General features: G+C 42.3%; 1 protein-coding gene across 6 annotated transcripts in view; it reads left to right on the top strand.

The window, feature by feature from the left end:
- The window catches only part of ETV1 (ETS variant transcription factor 1), a 98,311-nt gene extending 80,995 nt beyond the window's left edge, over nt 1-17,316 (top strand). For all 6 annotated transcript variants that reach the window (XM_079947924.1, XM_079947923.1, XM_079947925.1 and 3 more), the window contains 5 exons: nt 4,033-4,101; nt 5,297-5,365; nt 9,934-10,103; nt 11,679-11,780; nt 14,007-17,316. In XM_079947924.1, coding sequence (XP_079804050.1) covers nt 4,033-4,101; nt 5,297-5,365; nt 9,934-10,103; nt 11,679-11,780; nt 14,007-14,228 — 632 coding nt within the window. In that variant the 3' untranslated portion in view covers nt 14,229-17,316. The remainder of the gene's footprint in view (nt 1-4,032; nt 4,102-5,296; nt 5,366-9,933; nt 10,104-11,678; nt 11,781-14,006) is intronic.
- Nucleotides 17,317-18,549: the final 1,233 nt, after the last annotated feature.

Below are 18,549 nucleotides of genomic sequence, written 5' to 3'. Positions count from 1 at the left end.
TCTTATGCCACGCACACGAACATGAAACATGAGTGGGAACTGTAGTACGCAGGGCTTGTGCTTTATCAACCTTCCTCTCACCCTCCAGAGACGTTTTAAGAATGAGGAGATCATTCTGCCCCTTTGCAACTCTGACCAGTTGCTTCCCTCCTTTGGAGATTGTACAAACATCATGTTCAAAGCAAACCTTAAACCCCTTTTTCAACAAATAAGGCACAGATAAAATACAGTGTTGCACTCCTGGTACAATGCAAACTTCCATCTGCTCCTGCAAAACAGAAAACAATACATTTGCAACATTATTCACATTTTTCTTTTCCCCACTTGCAAACTGAACAGTTTTCCCGGCCGGAATTGCCGTGCAATTCCACATCTCGACTGCAGGGGTCTCTGGGATCAGGTGGCAGTTAGCTCCTGAGTCGATTAAAAAACGAAAAACAGTGTGTCTCTCAGAGCTGTCCTCAAACAAAGCCATGCTGGCAACAAATGTATCGCTGCCCCCTCTCTCTGGGCTTCTGCAGCAGTTCTGTCTGGTTGTCTTGGCAACCAACTCCCCCTTGCTCAGGACCTTGGCAGCTTCCGTAGAAGTCGCCTCCTCCGTTGCCTTGGAGACCGGCCTGGCCTCTGCGTTCCCACGCGACTCTTTAGGCCTTATCTTCACTTTGTCCAGGTGGCCGACCTTGAAACGCCTAGCTCTACGCCGCTTCCCAGACTTTGGCTGACGACGACGATCCCCAGTGGAAAAATACTGCCCAGGGCTCCTTTCAGCTGGCCTGGCCCCCCTTCTTCCGGAAGAGCACTCTGTGCCAGCCCTGCCCTCGCTGAAACTGCGTTTCACTTCAGCACTCACAGTGGAAAACTTTTGAAACTTGCCTTTGGAATTCTCAGCCCCCCCGACTTGCACCTCAGGGACTGGGGCTACAGCCATTTCCAGGCTCTGCATGACTTCTCCAGGGCTCCGGCATCCTGCTGAAGTTTCACACAAACTTCTCAGCACCTCCCAGGCAGCCCTTGCTGACTTTACGCCCTCCAAACTGGGCAAGAGTGATACGTGTACGCATGCTTTTAGCATAGCAAGCTCTCTTTGCATTCTCTGCTGGCTATCTTCAGGCAACGCAGCCTCAAAGCCTGTAATGTCAGTCCCTTCAGGACCTGGATTCAGGGGAAGTGGTTCTCTCTGGCTTACATCCCAAAGCCCAGTAACCAGAAACCAACCCCTTACTCTTCTGGACCAGGTTGCCCAACTTCTTAAAGTGAGCTTCTCAAGCGGAACGTCCTCAAAGACCTGGCTGTCTGCCATTCTCTCCTCTTTCCCGGGGCCCCAGCTGCTGTACTCACGTTTCACCAGTCAGCTCTCCGGCACCCGATTCCTCAGCTGCTTTCCCAGCTCTCTGCCTCAGCAACTCTTGCCTCTCTGCAGCAGGCAAAACACAGAACGCAGACCTCTGCCGCTTCAGTAGCGTCTTCCAGCTATTGCCAAGCTGACTTCAAACTTCAAAGCTCACCGGCAGACTCTTAGCAACAGTTTTATTAGGGGTAATTAGGTCCTCCATAACCTGTGACGAAACTGTGATAAGATCTTAATTGCACTGGCCAGCTAATTGCTTTATGGCCCCAATTAGCCCCAGTGGTCCGGCACGCTTCCCAGCCACGCTGCTCTCAGACCTTCTTCTCCGGTTTCGCCTTGCAGAGTAAAAACACAGCGGATCAAAACCGTTGCAGTCTGCTTCAGACCCAAACACACCAAGCACTGTGTATGTCCAAATTCATCAGTTCTTTATTGCAGCAAATATTTACAGCTCAGCATTTCCCAAATTCTCCTGGACTGCTAGCATTCATGGCGTCCTCTCTCAGAGACACAGAGAGAACAACAAGTAGAGCTCCTCCCTCCTTCGAAAACGTCAGAATGGGAGGCACACTCAGAACAAACATTAACCCAGTAAGTTCTGAATCCCAACAGGTTAATGGTTGAAGAAGAACAGGCATGGTTTGAGTGGCCAGGTGGCAAATAATGTACAGTGGTACCTTGGTTCTCAGACTTAATCCGTCCCAGAAGTCCATTCCAAAACCAAGGCGTGCTTTCCCATACAAAGTAATGCAAAATGGATTAATCCATTCCAGACGTTTAAAAACAACCCCTAAAACAGCAATTTAGCATGAATTTTACTATCTAACGAGACCATTGGTCCCTAAAATGAAAGCAATAATCAATGTACTGTACTGGAAAATAAATTAGACCATATTGTAGATGATAAAAATTTAAATTAATTTTTTTCCTGATGATCGCAATTGTTTGGGTGGGGTTTCTTTATCCCTTTCCGCAGTCACACAATCAATCAATCAATCAATCAGTCAGTCAGTAGCTGAACTGGGTTCCACACAGTCACAAAAACAACTTAACCGAAAAAGCCTCAAAAACAAAAACGCAAAATAAATAGCAAAAACAAAAGCGCCAAACTTAATCCATTCCAGAAGTCCATTTGACTTCCGAAATGTTTGAAAACCAAGGCAAAGCTTCTGATTGGTGCAGGCGCCCCGGAAACAATAGCTGTTTGGCTTCCGAAAAACGTTCAAAAACCAGAACACTTCTGAGTTTTCGGTGTTTGGGAACCAAGGTACCGCTGTAGTCCAAGATAAGGAAAAAAGCCAGATTCAGCAGGTTGTAACAGGCAGGGACTGGGCTCCAAAAGTGAAGTTGGCGAGGTCCTCTCTAATAGTTGAGCTGCTCCTATTGCACAGCCCAGTACTGAAGCCACTGCTTTATCGGGCCATCTGGACAGCCTCTGCAGAGATCTGAAACAATACTGCAATAGCGGACAGGATCAGAACCTCGGCAAATATGGTAGCATTCTGAAGGTTCAGAGCTAAGTCTGCCAGACTGGGCTTTTGTGGCACAGGAAGTTAAGGTGCCAGACTCTTGTCTACTGGAATCCTGGGTTGCAGCAGTTGCATGGCACCCTAATGTGGATGAATTGATCTCTTGCTACAGGTGGAAGTTCTGTGGGTGAATGCCTTCCCCTTCCCCTGCTTAGCCAGCACATGGCAGAACAAGGCTATCACCTAGGTGGAGCTTCATTAGTAAATTGCAGCCTGGGTACGGCAGCTGTGTATTGATTTTGGTAGAACCTACTCCCACTTAAGGCTGTTTTTGGAATCCAGTGCTATTGCTGATCACTTCCCTTTTGTATATGCTGAATCATTAGACTATCATATGTTTATATGTTCTGGGTATACAGGTTCAACCTGGTTAGCATGGAAACTGACCATGTGTAACATGTAGCCTTTTTCACTGGGCATGTCAGACATTTTATTGAAACTTGACTCTGAGGCTGATTGTGACAATCAGTTTGCTAATGAATTTGAACAACTGTTCTTTGTGGAAATATCTAATCTTTCAAAACTCATTGTTTTGCTTTAGGATTCTGTTCCATCTAGCCACAGTCCTTCATAAGCATGCTATGTCAGTTGCATGTTCAATAAGGAGGATTCTGAATTATTATTCCATATTATACCAAATTTGACAAACAACGACTTTATTCGTTTTTCTTTTTTTCCTGCTAATTGTAATGAACTTCACCATAACCTCCAGTGACGATTTAAATACTTTGTTTAATGATCTATGTTGGGTATGATTTATATTAATTACATTATAGTTTTCCTTTTCCCCCCTTTATTTTGCCTTCCACATGCTACTCTAAACTCCTAAATGTTGACCTGTTGCCATTCCCTGTAGCTTCAAGTGTGCTCTTTTTCTCTCTACAGCTTCCCTTATTTGTTGACTTGTGCCATTCCAAACAATATTCTAACTAACTTTTGTGATACCAAATTGTGGCAGTCCTCCCACTAGTGGGAGCTTCATTCTTAGTGCAAATCCAGTGGGCGCCTTGCAATTACTCCAGATCTCTTAACACAACAGCTGTTATTATTATATATTGTTATTCTCAGTAACAATTAAGGTTATGCATTGCTGCTTACAGAATGTCGCTCTCAGACTGTACGCTGAAATCTCACTCATTGCCTTCCTCTTTCCAGAAGTGCCTAGCTGCCATTCCATTTACATGAGGCAAGAAGGCTTCCTGGCTCACCAAAACAGAACAGAAGGTATGTATGTAAGTGTGCGTGTGTGTGTGTGTGTAGTTCTGTTTTGTCCTGAAGCAAAATTTAGGTATCCACATAATAAAAAAGAGGAACCTTTGAGACCCTATTCTCATAAAGGTTATAAATAAGGCTGGTTATAATCATGCATTTATTTATTTTTTTCCTTTTGCAGATTAGGCACCTGAAAGCTCTAGGAGAAATTCTGGAGCTTGCAAGTCTTTTCTAACATAGGAAAAATATGTTTAAATTGCAGCACACTTTCCTTTAGCTATGTTGTGATTACCCAAAGGCATACATCTGAACTGGCAATTTAAGCCCATCCCTTAAGATATAGCCTCGAGACAGCAAAAGGCTAGTGCCTCTTTGAAGCTATAAACCCATCAGCAAGGGGTACTGATTTTTATTTTTATTTTGAAGTGAGAACAAGTGAAGACTAGTCTTTCCTTGACCACTTCTCTGTATGGAGAAGCACCATACACTCTGTAGAGTACATGCAAATTCTCACCCATGGTGATTTCCTCAAGGATCAACCTTCTTGGCAAAGCAAACGTGTGACCGTGGGTTTTCTTGTTTTCAAGACCATGAGCAGCTATACTGTGTCTCTCCTCCCACACACACTCTCTTGTATGCTTCTTTGTCTGTGCCTCTTCTGGTAACTTCTCATGGCAAGGCCATATGAGGTGATGACAGTACTGGACAGAGTGTTGGGGCTCTGCTGCTCACCTGACCCTCCTGCAACTGTGATTTTGCTGCATACCAGGATGGGTCAGTGGGGTCTGGTGCTCCTGCCAGTACATTTGCATAGCTGCAGCCTTGCCTCTGCTACTGTTCCTCCTGGTATGCAACAGCAACACAATCAGAGGGTGGTGCGGCGAGCAGCTAGGCTTGTGGGCGATTGCTTGGAAAATTCAGTTGATGCATGAAGCTTCCCATTTCTGCCTTTTTGACCGGGCAAAACCACCACTTTAAAAATATGCAGCAGTGGGGATTCTCTAATGGTGAAGGCTGGTATTTTGCACAGGACTTACCATTACTAATGCATTCTCTTGTTTGGAACAACAACAACAAAAAGACTAACACAACATACGCATGTACCTTTACTGTTTAGTTTTAATGGGGATGCCTGCTTTAAATTGGTAACCCTTTCCCCCCCATTCTGCTTGGTAAATACGTTTCTCTTTCTCCTAAAAAATTCCAGGTTGTATGTATGAAAAGGGGCCGAGACAGTTTTACGATGACACCTGTGTTGTTCCAGAGAAATTTGACGGTATGTTAGATGCCTGTGTGTTTGTGTTTCTTTGCGCGGAGAGCTGGAACCGTAGATAGATAGTAAAAATGAAATGAAATGAAAGGTTAGTAGCATTCTGACTCCAGGCCATTTAATAGACCATTTGTCGCATGTCCAACCAAAGACTGACCTTTCCCTCCAGAAACCAAAGACTGCTTTTCAATAAGATGTCATTCTATTTTTGCTAGCAAGAGATTCTGTACGCAGAGACAAGATAAAGCACTGTCGTTCTGGCTGTTCTGAGAAGTAATAGGAGGATTTCCATTGCACTGATGATCACATACAGCTTGTTATTAGAGATTTATTGAAAGCTGATCCTTTAATTAACGAAGCAGAACAGAAAGCAGCTACTTTGGATTTACTGATGACTAATGCAAACTCTTGTCTTTTTTTATCCATGAAGAGATGAATTATGGAACACAAGTGCCACCAAGCTATTCAGGGGTTTCTGTGTGTTTAAAGAGAAAGCTGTGCTTTGTTGAACGTTGCATTAGTTTGCTTAATGAAGCTGATGCCTAAAGAGCAGAATGTATAATATCCGTTTATTTTTCTGAAAACGTTCTTGGGGATGGCTAACTAGTATCAAATGGCTTATGAAACAAAACATAGCCTCCTCATTATTAGCTATAAATTCAGCGTGTATTCTGTGGGGAGAAGCGCTAATGAGGTTAATGTTGCTTTTGTAGCCAAAGGAATTTGGACCGGTGTTCCTTCTCACAGTAATTGCGCCGCTCTCCAGCTTTTGGGGGAGTTTGGTTTGCAAAACAAACAGCTAATTGATTTAGTTGCAGGTATGGTGTCATCTCCATACTGGTACAGAGCTAAAAATAATTTAGGCAATGTTAGTTATTGCTGCCAAAGAGTGAAGACAGGCATAAAATGAAAACAGGGCTTGCAGCTGGAAAGACGTGTGTGGATGCCATTTCGGAACTGAGCTCAGCTGTCAGGCTTGCTCCCTCCTGCCAGTCCACTGCTACCATCTTCAGCTGAGGACAGTGAAAAAAGCACTCTGCAGCCAGGTGCCTGAGATGCGAAAAGGTCATTCCCCTCCCTCCCTCCCTCCTCCCTTTACACAGGGGTCGCCTTTCACCCTTCCGCCCATTCTGCTGGGGAGTGAATTTCCACCAAGCTCTGAAGGAAAGGGAGGAAGTGATGTAACATTCCCTCATCCTAGCCACCCAGTTGCAGGGTGCTCAGTTAATTTTTCCCTAATAGAATAGGTAGGTGGAAGAGGTGGTTAGCAGCAGGAGGAGGCAAGACCAATGGCTGAATTCATGTGTTATTTATTTCACTGGTATGCACCACCTGTCTTTTACATATGGGCCTGGGCTTATGGTATTTGTTTTGTTTCTTTTTTATTTATTTTATTTACCATATTTTTTGCTCTATAAGACTCACTTTTTCCCTCCTAAAAAGTAAGGGGAAATGTGTGTGCGTCTTATGGAGCGAATGCAGGCTGCGCAGCTATCGCAGAAGCCAGAACAGCAAGAGAGGTTGCTGCTTTTGCTGTGCAGTGATCCCTCTTGCTGTTCTGGCTTCTGAGATTCAGAATATTTTTTTTTCTTGTTTTCCTCCTCCAAAAACTAGGTGCTTCTTGTGGTCTGGTGTGTCTTATAGAGCAAAAAATACAGTATAAACTGCCCTTCATCTGAAGGTCACAGGGCGGTTTGCAGCATGAAAATACAAAATGAAAACGCAAAACACATAACATAATGATACAGACAAACAAAAACCCAATAACCCTTTCCCCAAAAAACAAAATTAAAAGACCATAGGTTGTTTAATCGGCCAATGGCCTGGTTATATTTATTTATTTATTTAATAAATTTATATGGTGCAGCTATAGAGTGCACTATGGGGGAGAGTCTTCTTTTTCTGCTATTGTAATTATTGTTATAATAAGCTTGACATAAGCTCTTTTGTGCCAGGGGGGCAAATTGAGCCTTCCTCTGTGGGCTGGAGATTATTCCACATCTTCATGGTGCCCAGAGTTGAAAAATTTACTTATTTTATTTTCATACAATTTTGTTACCTATTAGTGGCAGGATTTGAATGCCAGCGTTCAACATGTACCCTTTTTTTGATACTGAACTGCTGTATCTAAAAGACCATATTCCCTCATAAGAACCTGCTCGGGTTTTCCCCCCTTGAATGCTCACAGTTCAAACAAGAAAATATAGAATATCTATCTCTATATCTATCATCTATCTATCTATCTATCTATCTATTTATCTATCTATCTATCTATCTATCTATCTATCTATCTATCTATCATCTATCTATCTATCTATATTTATTATGGCTCTGTCTTTCCCCTGACAACGGCTCAAAGTGGCTTGCAGATGAAATAAGAACAGCTAAAAACATAGGGTTGGGGGGAACAGGGACCTGTTAGCATTTGTCTTGATTCACCAATGTTAATGAATAGAGTTTACTCACAGCTTGAAAGGGTTCCGACATGAAATGTTAGTTGGGATGGGGCATGCCTGCTTCTGAATCATATTATGGATTCTCTTCACCCAGTGGAGGTGGCACTTCTCTGCACAATTTAAAAAATAGTTTTCTTATCCATTTTAGAACTGATTTTGCTAACATAAGGCTGACACATCTATACGCAGATGACTTTCCTGAAAGTCAGCCTGGTACTCTGGGAATTCAACATATGCTAACTATGGTGTTTTTTTTAGCAGCTCATATTGCCTGGTTTTTTTTTCCTGGAGTGCCAGACCCTGGAGTCCTAGTTTTTTTGTTTTCTTTTGGCTTCTACTGCAAATTTCCCATTTAGCAATGAGGACATGTCTGGCATATATGGTTAAATATCACCAGATATCATGTAAAGTAAGGGTAGGGAACTAGCTGTCTGGGTCGTTCTTTCCTCTCCCCGCACCGTAAACTGAGGGAAATGTTTGACAGTTGCGCTGGGCTGCCCATCAGCCAATCACAATAGTCTTGGGCGACCCATTTTTGCATAGTGCTGTTCACAGGTTCATGAGCCACAGATATGCTGATTGGTGCCTGCAAGCCCCCTTTTGGCCCAAACACATATTTACCTGCCCCATAAAGGTGTAGGGCAGGTGGACATGGCTTGGTCAAAACAGCAACAGAGGCCTATCTAGGCTGGAAGCTGTTTTAAAATAATGTAAGTTGGCAAGACAGAAGAATTAATTTAGCTTTCAGAAATATTCATTCACTCTACCTGTATTCTATTCTGCATGTGCAGGAGCTATATATCTGTGTCCCTCTCAAGACATTTCACAACACTTTGTGGAATGCTTAGATGTGAAGACATAAAGTATTGGTCATAAAGTATAGTTTACCATCAACCCTTTGTGCTACCCCAAGAACAGTAGACGGTAGCAAAGGATTGGCTTGATAACATTTGGAACATTTAATTCTATTCCTCTATTTAAGAATCAGGTTTTCAGACACTTTTTATCTGTTTACAGATTCCTCAGATGTAAACAGCAGTAAGGATCTAATTGAAAGAAGGGTGCTTAAATAGCAATATTTCTATTTGGTTCGAAACGATAGGGGTGCTAGCATGTTTGTAAGCGTATTGTTGTGAATAGCCTTCTTTTGCCTATACTGTATGAACAGGATTACTGTAAAGTTGTTGTGTACCATAGCACAGGGCTTCAGGATGCTTTTTATATAGATTCTGTACTTTGCATCAAAGTGGGAAATAATGCATTTTTGCTCGAAGATCAGGCATTGCAGTCATCGTTAGTGGGGGGGGGGATTGTAATCTTACTTCTGAGCTTTTCAGCTGACAATTCTGTGAGCTTCTCAGTGAGATTATATTAAAAACTGTCTTCTGTTGAGCATTTGAGTTTTGTTGGCTTTTTTCCCCGCTGGGGACAACTTATGATAAATTTTCAGATTGCTCTTGTTTTGCCTTTGCAATTGATATAGTGTTTTTCAGAAGAATTGCTAATGCACAGCTAAACCATGCTAAATATGAACCCATTTTGCATGCAAGTCCAATATGCCAAAGAGGAACTTGTCTATCCGCAGGATTTGCATACCCATACCCATACGTACATAAAGCTCACGCTGTTTAAGTCCTAGTCAAATACTCTGTCAAATTTTTCTTAGAAGAATTTGCATGCTAAAGGCACTTTAGTCATAGGGTTTTGCAGATATATAAATCATACATTGCGTTTCCAAATGAGGGATTGTGCAAAGTACTGTATACAAATGGAGTCCCTCAAATACTCAAGTTGTTATAAAAGCGGGTCACGGTCTTCCAAAGCTAAGTCTTGCGTGATGTTTGCAAGTTGGTTTTGCATGGATCGGGAATGGGACAAACAAGTGAGACAGCAATTAATTTTGCCACTTTTGGAAGACTCGTATTTGGCTAAGTTGATAGTGATTTATTAATTGCTTTGTGTACCCTGTACCCATATCTTGTGTGCTGGACCCTTGCCAAAAGGATACTCAGTACCGTAGGCTAGAGGAACATGGATTCCTTTCCTGCAGGTGTTGGCTTGTGTTGATACTTGATGTGACAAATTGAGCCTCATTAAACTCTGTTTCGTTTTGTGTAGGTGATATCAAGCAGGAGCCAGGAATGTACCGCGAGGGGCCCACATATCAGCGACGGGGCTCCCTTCAGCTGTGGCAGTTTTTGGTCGCCCTCCTTGATGATCCGTCGAACTCGCACTTCATTGCTTGGACTGGCCGAGGGATGGAATTCAAGCTGATCGAACCGGAAGAGGTGAGCAGCGTCTCTCTTGGAATGCGTGTGAAGGTTTTGGCTGAAGAGCATTGATGCCTTGTTCTGTCGAAGTATACTTTTCCTTCCATAATGGTTTCTGCAAAATGGAAGCTAGTACGTTTATGCCGCAGTGGACTTCGAAGATAGGTTTCCATGGGACACTCAAACCCTGGAAGGGAGAACTGGAAAAAGGGCAGCCAAAATGATGAAGGGGCTGGAGCAATTCCCCTATGAGGAAAGGTTACAGCACCTCTTTACCTGGGCCCTTGACACCTGAGATATGTGTTTTCAGGACCCAACCTGTTCTTTTGAATGTAACATTTTAACTGTTTTAATTCTGAATTTTACATTGTTGTACCACATTCCAGGACCTGCTGGTGAAGGGCAGGTAATAAATTGAGGTTAATGGGCCTTTTAGTTTAGAAAAAAGGTGACAGGCGTAATTTATTATGCATACTGGGGAGGAAAAATGGTCTCAGTGAGATTCAAGGCCAACATTAAACTCTGGAACTCATTGCCGTAAGACATCACAATGGCCACCAACTTGGATAACTTTAAATTTCTTCTAGTTTCAAAAGCAGCATGCACCTGATGACCATTTTCTGAGGATCATGAGTGGGAGATGGCTTTAGTCCTCCTGCTTTCTTGCAAGCTCCCCATAAGCCTTATCTGGTTGGCCACTGGAAACAAGACACTGGACTAGATGGGCCTTTGGTTTGATTCAACAGGGCTCTTAATATATTCCTACATTCTTACAATCTGATTTGTTGACAAATGCTTCCCTGCCATTAGAGTAGAGCCTTGCAATCTGGTGGGGCCTTGTCCTAGGGAGCATGCATGCCTGGCCCCACCCAGATTAGTGAATTGGAATATGCCATCTATCTTGAGACGCATATTCCTTCCCCCTCGCCAGAAAGGCGTACCAGACCGATCATGTGAAGATCAAATATGTCATTGTGCGTATTTGTAGGCTCAGCTACATTGCTGGATCTGGCCAAAGACCCACCTAGTCCAGAGTTAAATAATCAAATTTATTATTTGTACCCCACCCATCTGGCTCTCCATTTGTGAATCTCAGCAGCTAGCTGGTATACAGAAGTACACTGCCTCCAACACTGGATAAAGACTTCAAAAATCTAAACTAAAGTTAGAGAGATTCATATTATATAGAGAAAGAGCAAGCTGGTCTTCATGGAATGAAAATGTCCCCATTCACACAGAAGAGGCAAAGTATCAAGGTTTGCCAAAACTGTGTGTGTGTGTGTGTGTGTGAAGTATGTAACTAGAGGGGGGAAAGGCCTCTGTGAGGTATGTATGGCATCTGGACTGACTACTGGAAGGCAGGGAAATGGAATGGAGTATCCTGGAATAAGGCAGAGCTGGAACCTTGTTGCCAGTTCCACTTGTGTTCTGGAATAAATTGCATACTTGAACCCTGAGACTTCTGTATTACAAAACCTTTGGTTTGTATTTTTGACCTCTAGGTTGCCTTTTCTTTTGTAGAATGCAGCTGCAGGTAAGGCCTGCTTGTTAAATACATTTTAACAAATTGGTGCTAATCTCTTTCTGTGACAGGTGGCACGTCGCTGGGGGATTCAGAAAAACAGGCCAGCCATGAACTACGATAAACTTAGCCGTTCTCTTCGTTATTATTATGAGAAGGGAATCATGCAAAAGGTGAGCGGTTAATGTGGTGTTAAATATTTCATTGGAATGTTGCATCTATAAACTGAGTTTATAAGGGCAAAGCTGTTGTAAATTGCCTTGTTCTGAAATGGTTTGTTACCAATATTAGGGAAGTGCTGCAAACCTTTTATGATTTTTATCTGCTTATGAAATGGAGGTTTTCTTTCTCTTAATGCAGAATCCATGGGCCCACATTTAGAATTTCACCACCACACTGGTGAAAATCCAAAAATTGCACATTCTGTATTGGATTTCAAATCTACCCGTTTGTATCTTCTTAAACACCCTGACAGATTACCCACATTATTTATTTATAGTATTCCTTTATTATTAATATTTTCATCCTATCCTTCCTTCAAGGAGCTCAGGGTTACATGTTGTCCCTTACCCAACAAGGATCCTGTTTTATCCTCATAACAACCTTGTGGGGTAGGCTAGGCATAGGGAAATAAGAAGCAGGATAAGAAAAAGCTACCTCAAAACCCGTTTAACAATAATCAGTATAGAGAACAAGACTTTGCCTACATGTTAACATTATTATTATTATTATTATTATTGTTGTTGTTGTTGTTGTTGTTGTTGTTGTTGTTGTTATTATTATTATTATTTCCATTCCTATGATGCTTTATATTTTAAAGGAAAAACATCTCAAAGCAGTTTACAATAAAACATTCCAAAATAAAACACTACAGAAAGAAAATCAAATATAAAATTTACATTTGAAGCAACATAATTAACAGGAAACTAAAATATCTTAAAGATTTCAAAACAAGACATTACAAAGGAGGGTTAAGTACAGAATACACATGTAACGCAGGAAAGTGAACAACAAAAAATACCTTAAGCTTGTCAAAATAAAACATTACTAAAGGAGGTCAGTTATAGAATGCACATTTAAAACAGCATAATTAGCAGGAGAAAACATTGTATTTCTGCAGCTGTTGCTGACAGCAATGGTTTGTGGCAGGTGGTGGCTATGAAAGCTCAGGCTCAATTATCTGGGCCTGCACTAAGAGACCTGCAGGTGGGAGTGCGGGACACCCTGGGTGTCACCACTGAGGGGGGTGACAAAATGCTGGGCGGCACTCACCGCGGGGCCTGCAGCGCGCCCAAGCCACGTGTCTCTGCTGCCCAAATGGTCCGCCCGCTGCCTCCCCCCCTCCCTAGCTGTAGGACAGCTGAATGGGAGGAGGCAGGCAAACTCCGGAGGCCCCACGGTGTACCCCGCCCCTGTGGGGCCCAGGCACCCAAGCAGCTTCCTCTGCCCCTGGAGACCTGGTGCTTGGCAGAGAAGCAGGGGACTCTGTGACTCTGAGGTGATGCCCCTGGCAACTCTTCATTTCTGTATACCTGATGGAAAAGCAGAGTGAGGCCAGTTCACCTGGAGCAGTGTCCACGCCTCCTTTCCAATCGATCCACACACCTTCATGAACGGTACTTGTATGCAAGACAGAAAGTTAGCTGCTGCACAAGCCCTTGGGCAGAGGACACCTTCCCCTCCCACAAGGCTATGGTTTGGATTGTTCAAGTGGCATTGCGTATAAAATATCCCAGGCATCTCCAGAAAGATTCCTGGCTGTGTTTCACCACTGAATTTGGTCTCCATCGTCCTTATACCAGATCAGCACGTTTCAGTCTACGGACAGCAGCTCTTCAGGGTTTCAACCAGGAATCTTTCTGAAGATGCAAGAGCACACAAGGAGGGATCAGGGCTGTTGAATGGTGTGGTCTGGGAAGGAGTGTCGTCTGGGAAGAGTCCCAAGAGAGGCCTAGACCTGTGGTTACTTATTCCAGTTTGATCATGCCATTGCTGCCCGAATAAGGACTGGAATGTGTCCTTCAACTCCAGTAATGTTTCTTGCTTGCCTGGATGGATGATAGAGAGAGGTGCATGAGTGTAAACAGAGGCCTGTGACTTTTCTATACAAAAGTAAGAACCACACCTGCTGCCTCGTTCACTCTTGCCTCTGGCCTTGACCACCAGAAGGCTGCCCATGAGGGAATGTGGTCCTTGGATTGAGAAAGGTGATGAAGTGATCATTGCAAAGCGTTGCATTTCAACAGTGCGATCGGTCGATCTCTCATTCCTCTTAGCCGGGGTCTTCTGCTTCTCTTGTACATGAGGATGAAACAGTGCATGATCTTTCTGCTGGAAGGAGATTCCACGTCTTCCTCTCACAACCTTTTCCCACCCCCTTCTCTGACCTTGCCCCTAAGGTTGCTGGAGAAAGATACGTCTACAAATTTGTGTGCGACCCCGAAGCCCTCTTCTCTATGGCCTTCCCGGACAACCAGCGCCCGTTGCTGAAGACCGACATGGAGCGCCATATTAACGAAGAGGACACCGTGCCGCTGTCCCACTTTGACGAGAGCATGGTCTACATGCAGGAAGGAGGCTGCTGCAACACCCACCCTTACAACGAAGGCTATGTATATTAACTGCAGTGACACTGAAGAATCCCACCCCACCCCAAGCTTCTCCTCTTTCATGAGACCAGGAGGAAACCCGAATCCCCTTAAGTTGGTTTTGTAAAAAAAATAAAACACAAACAAACACAAAAAAAGAATAAAATAGTACTATAAAGGGGCTTTTCCTGTTGCATCACTCCTATGGTCTCCCATGGACAGTGCACTTTATTTGAAAGGGGGAGATTGGGATCTATTGATTTTATTCTGTGGAACAAGAAGAGAAGGGTGGGTTTGTGTCTCCCCCCCCCCCACCTTAAGGTTGGGAATAGAACCATACAGGTTTTAAGTACAACGAAGCTGTATCATGTCTGTTTTCTGTTTCATATTGGCTTCAAGATATTGTACAAGTTCTCTGGGTATCCATAGTACAGTTAATTCTAGATGTGATCAATAACCATTTTTGTACACAACTTGGGAAATTCTATTAGCCACACACATGGCCCTGACCGGCCACACCCTTTGTGCCACACCCTAGTCTATTTTCTACACCTGAATTTTTAAAAAAAAAAACCCCTGAACCAGACCATTTGCTCCAGCTTAGTTCAGTACTGCATGCGCACTGATTTGGCAGATCTCCTTCCCAGTCCTACAAGAAAGTGCTTAGGGATCGGGCCTGGAACATAGTGCATGCAAAGTGTGGGCTCTGCTGCTGAGCTGTGGACCAGTTTTGGAAGCTGCAGAATTAGATAGGAGCTAGGAGTGCTAGTGCACCTTTCTGGTTTTGTTTTTCAAAAGGCATGTTTTGTTTTGTGTGTTTTTTTTGTTTTCCCCCTCTGTTGTTGTTTTTTTAAAAAAATGTTTCTACATATTGTTTCTGTTGCCTTGTGCTCGTTAATGGCTCATTAAGGAAGGCATTCAGGGTGGAATGGAGAGCACTATTCCTGGCTTGAAGCGGATTGTGGCTTCGCTCCTTGTATCTGGTGCCATCTTGCTATGCAAGTACAGCGAATGTAAAGCCTTTTAGCCTTTTCCAGAGCCACCTGAGTACAGTAATGCCATGTGCTGAACCGTTCTGGATATTATTTCAAGACTGAAAACAGAATTGTGATCACAGAGGAAGAAGTCGCATTGTGTCCTTCCATTTACTTTTATTCATGAATAAGTTATTTAATCGATAGGAATTAACTGTACTAGGTCACATATCTCATGCTGTTTAGACCACAGCAAGCACTCCTTGAGCAAAATATCCAATACACGAAAATAGGTACTCTAGTAATGTTTTTTTTTTTAGACATGGTACCCATTAATATGCATTTAAACCTTTTACTGCTGTGTTACGTTGATAACCTATATACATACTAGATAATGCTAATGCTTCTGCTGCTGTCTTTTTTTCTGTAATATTCTCTTTGCTGAATTTACTATGCCCATTTATAAGCAATGCTGTAACTACAGGTAGCATTTCAGGACAAAATAGATGACTTGAACCATTTATTGCTTAGGAAAAAAAATAGCTTATGCCACAGCTGTTCTATAAGCAGCTTTTACGCGTTGAGAAATGAATAGTAAGCTTCAACTTGCTAAGAGGAGCTCTGCAGAACATTTTATACCTTTCAGTGGAGCCGAGACTTATACAAAGCGTCAAAGAATACAATGACTTTGCTGTATGATGTTGTAGTGCTGGCACTGATGCTATCAATCAAACTTTTGTTTTTGGACACTAAATGTAAATGTGATCAGATACGTTTGGGAGACGATTTAAAGGTTTTTCTGATTTTTTTTACAATGTTTTTAATTTTTTAATTTTGAGAAGGGTAATAGTGAAAGCAAGAAACACCTTATTCTACATATAAAAAGAGAGAGAGAAAGTTTTAAATATTTATGAACACCTTTTCTGAAACATTGAGTTTCCTAGTTTGAAAGGGATAGAAATGAAATTTGAGCTGTCCAGTGAGTATTTTAAGCAGTATCTTCCCCGCCCCCGCCCCCCCCCCACGCGCCCATCTTTCCCAGGTGCTAACAACTTTGGAGCAAAAGGAAATAGGGAATAGGACTCCATAATCGTTAGCCTCAGAAATAACGTTTTATTGTAAATGACATGATATCAAAGATGCCTTGAGGTAGAGATTTACTTTGCACTGTGTGTCGGTCAGGAAACCAGTGCAGTTATACATGATTTATTATGCAATTCATTTCAAAGTAACAAGTGCTAGCCACTATAAACCATAGTTACGGAAAAGCACACTGGATATGCATCCTAATACACCTAGAAGCATAAGATATCTTAATAGGTGCATGTGTACAAATCCAGGGCATGCAACCCCCTAGAGAAACCTCAATAGGAAGCCTTTTACCTTATTCCCACTAATAATCAATAGCCCTAATGCTCCAATTGACGAATAAGAGAACAGACAAAAAGCACCCATTGGTGCAGACTAGAATCTTTAAACCAGGGGTATGGAGCCCTGTAGCACTTCAGATGATGTTGGAGTCCAAGTCCCATCAGTTCCAGCCACTTTGGCCAAGAGTCAACTTGTCTATAGGCCAAACCTAGCTGTAATACAGGAGGGGCCAATTTTTAAGGTGGGGAACCTTTATAAATGCATAGGTTGGATTACAACTCCTAGCACCCCTGATATTTGGGCATACTGGCTGGGGCTCACGGAGACTAAAGAAGTATAGTGTGGGGTAGGGAACTCCTAAGGTAGACGTTATTTTCAATGAAATAGAACCCCTTTGAATGAAAAGTTATTTGAATGCTTTCGATTCCATCAATATTGGCATGCAGCATTTATTGTCAGGAAGAGATGTATATTTGGTGAATGGGGCGGGTGGTTTAAAAGAAAAAGAAGCCTAACATTAATTCAAATGTCTAATACTATTTTTTACAAAATTATATATACTGTATAAGGTAGTGATTCACTGAAGAAAATAGGCACTTCACCCACCATTGAATGAATTTGTGGGGTGGATGGGTGGGGGAAATGGTACAAAAAGATGTTATATGGAATTGATTAACCCTTTTGAAACTGTACCTTTAAAAAGAGTTTATTTTAAGTTCTGTTTTTATTCCACATTTTCCAGGTAGATTAATAAATCTGGCAGCTGATTTCTGAAAGGTGGTGGTTTGGATTTTTTGTGGTGTTTATGTATGTTCATTCACTCTTTCATCGATTCAAGACAACTAAACCATTTTCTGGAGCAGCAGCAGAAGAAAAATATTCCATTGTTGCATCTGGAACTGCAACACCACTTCCTGACTCAGGAACAATGGGAGCCAATTGATCATGTGCACTTAATGGCACAACTAGCCATGTATAAATACCATTTCAAGCACAACTAGGGTTGGACCAGGGCAAGAAAATAAGAAAGAGTGAATTCGATGACCATCAGAAATGGTCTAATCATGGTGCTTAAATGATCTGAACAGTGCCTTTCCTTTAGATGGGTGAAATAGTGTTTAGATGGGTGAAATAGTGTAGGGTTGCCATATTTCAAAAAGTGAAAATCCAGAGACAAAAAACAACCCTAAAATAGAGTTCTCCAGTAAGACCATTAGACTTGGAAGAAAAGCATTTTACAGAGGTACGGCCTGTCTTAAAAAGAAAGCAGGTTAAATATTTTAAAACGTATTATGTAAAATGTATAATACCAAATTGCATAAAACATGTTCAAAGGAGGCAATTTAAGAGTAGTATACTCTGAAGTCAATCGGACAAAGTAATTGCACTCTTATCTGGAGTACAACTTTGGGCCTACGGATGACATATCGGCAACCCCATCAGTTCTCACTTTGTCACATCGACATCCTTTCTTTGCTTGCTAAGAAGTACTACTTTGTAGTATCTTGGGACAATCAGTTTAGAAAAGTGCTTGGTTTCGTTAAACATCTATGCATACTTTTGGGTGGAAGATGTTCAAATAATTAAAGTACTGTGGTAATTAGGAAGAAATACTACAATGAAAAATGAAGAATAGAGAGATCATGTGATGGGTAAACAGCTATATGGTGAATAAGGAGAGGTCAAGGCTTGTAGTGGGCAGACTGAGAGAAATGAGGGCTGGGCTGTAATGCAGGGAAGATTAAAAAAAAAAAAAAAAACCAGGAGAGGTCAGGGCACAAGTTGAATGTATAAATAACATAGAGGACTTAGCCACTGAAAGATAGTTTGCTTCCCTGTGGCATGGAAAGCTAATGACTCTAGAGTCAAGCCCAGAGGGGAAGAAGGAAGTTGGATGGCACTGGTTTATCATCTGAAACTGTTGCCTGTCAGAGTCAAATAGGGATATAATTTTATAGTCTCATTCTAGGAGCTCCTGATAACTGAAGATCAACCCTCAGGTGGTCAGT

This window comes from Podarcis cretensis (genome assembly GCF_951804945.1).
Source record: "Podarcis cretensis genome assembly, chromosome: 12".
NCBI classification, from domain to species: domain Eukaryota; kingdom Metazoa; phylum Chordata; class Lepidosauria; order Squamata; family Lacertidae; genus Podarcis; species Podarcis cretensis.
This window is presented reverse-complemented; position numbering and strand designations above follow the sequence as displayed.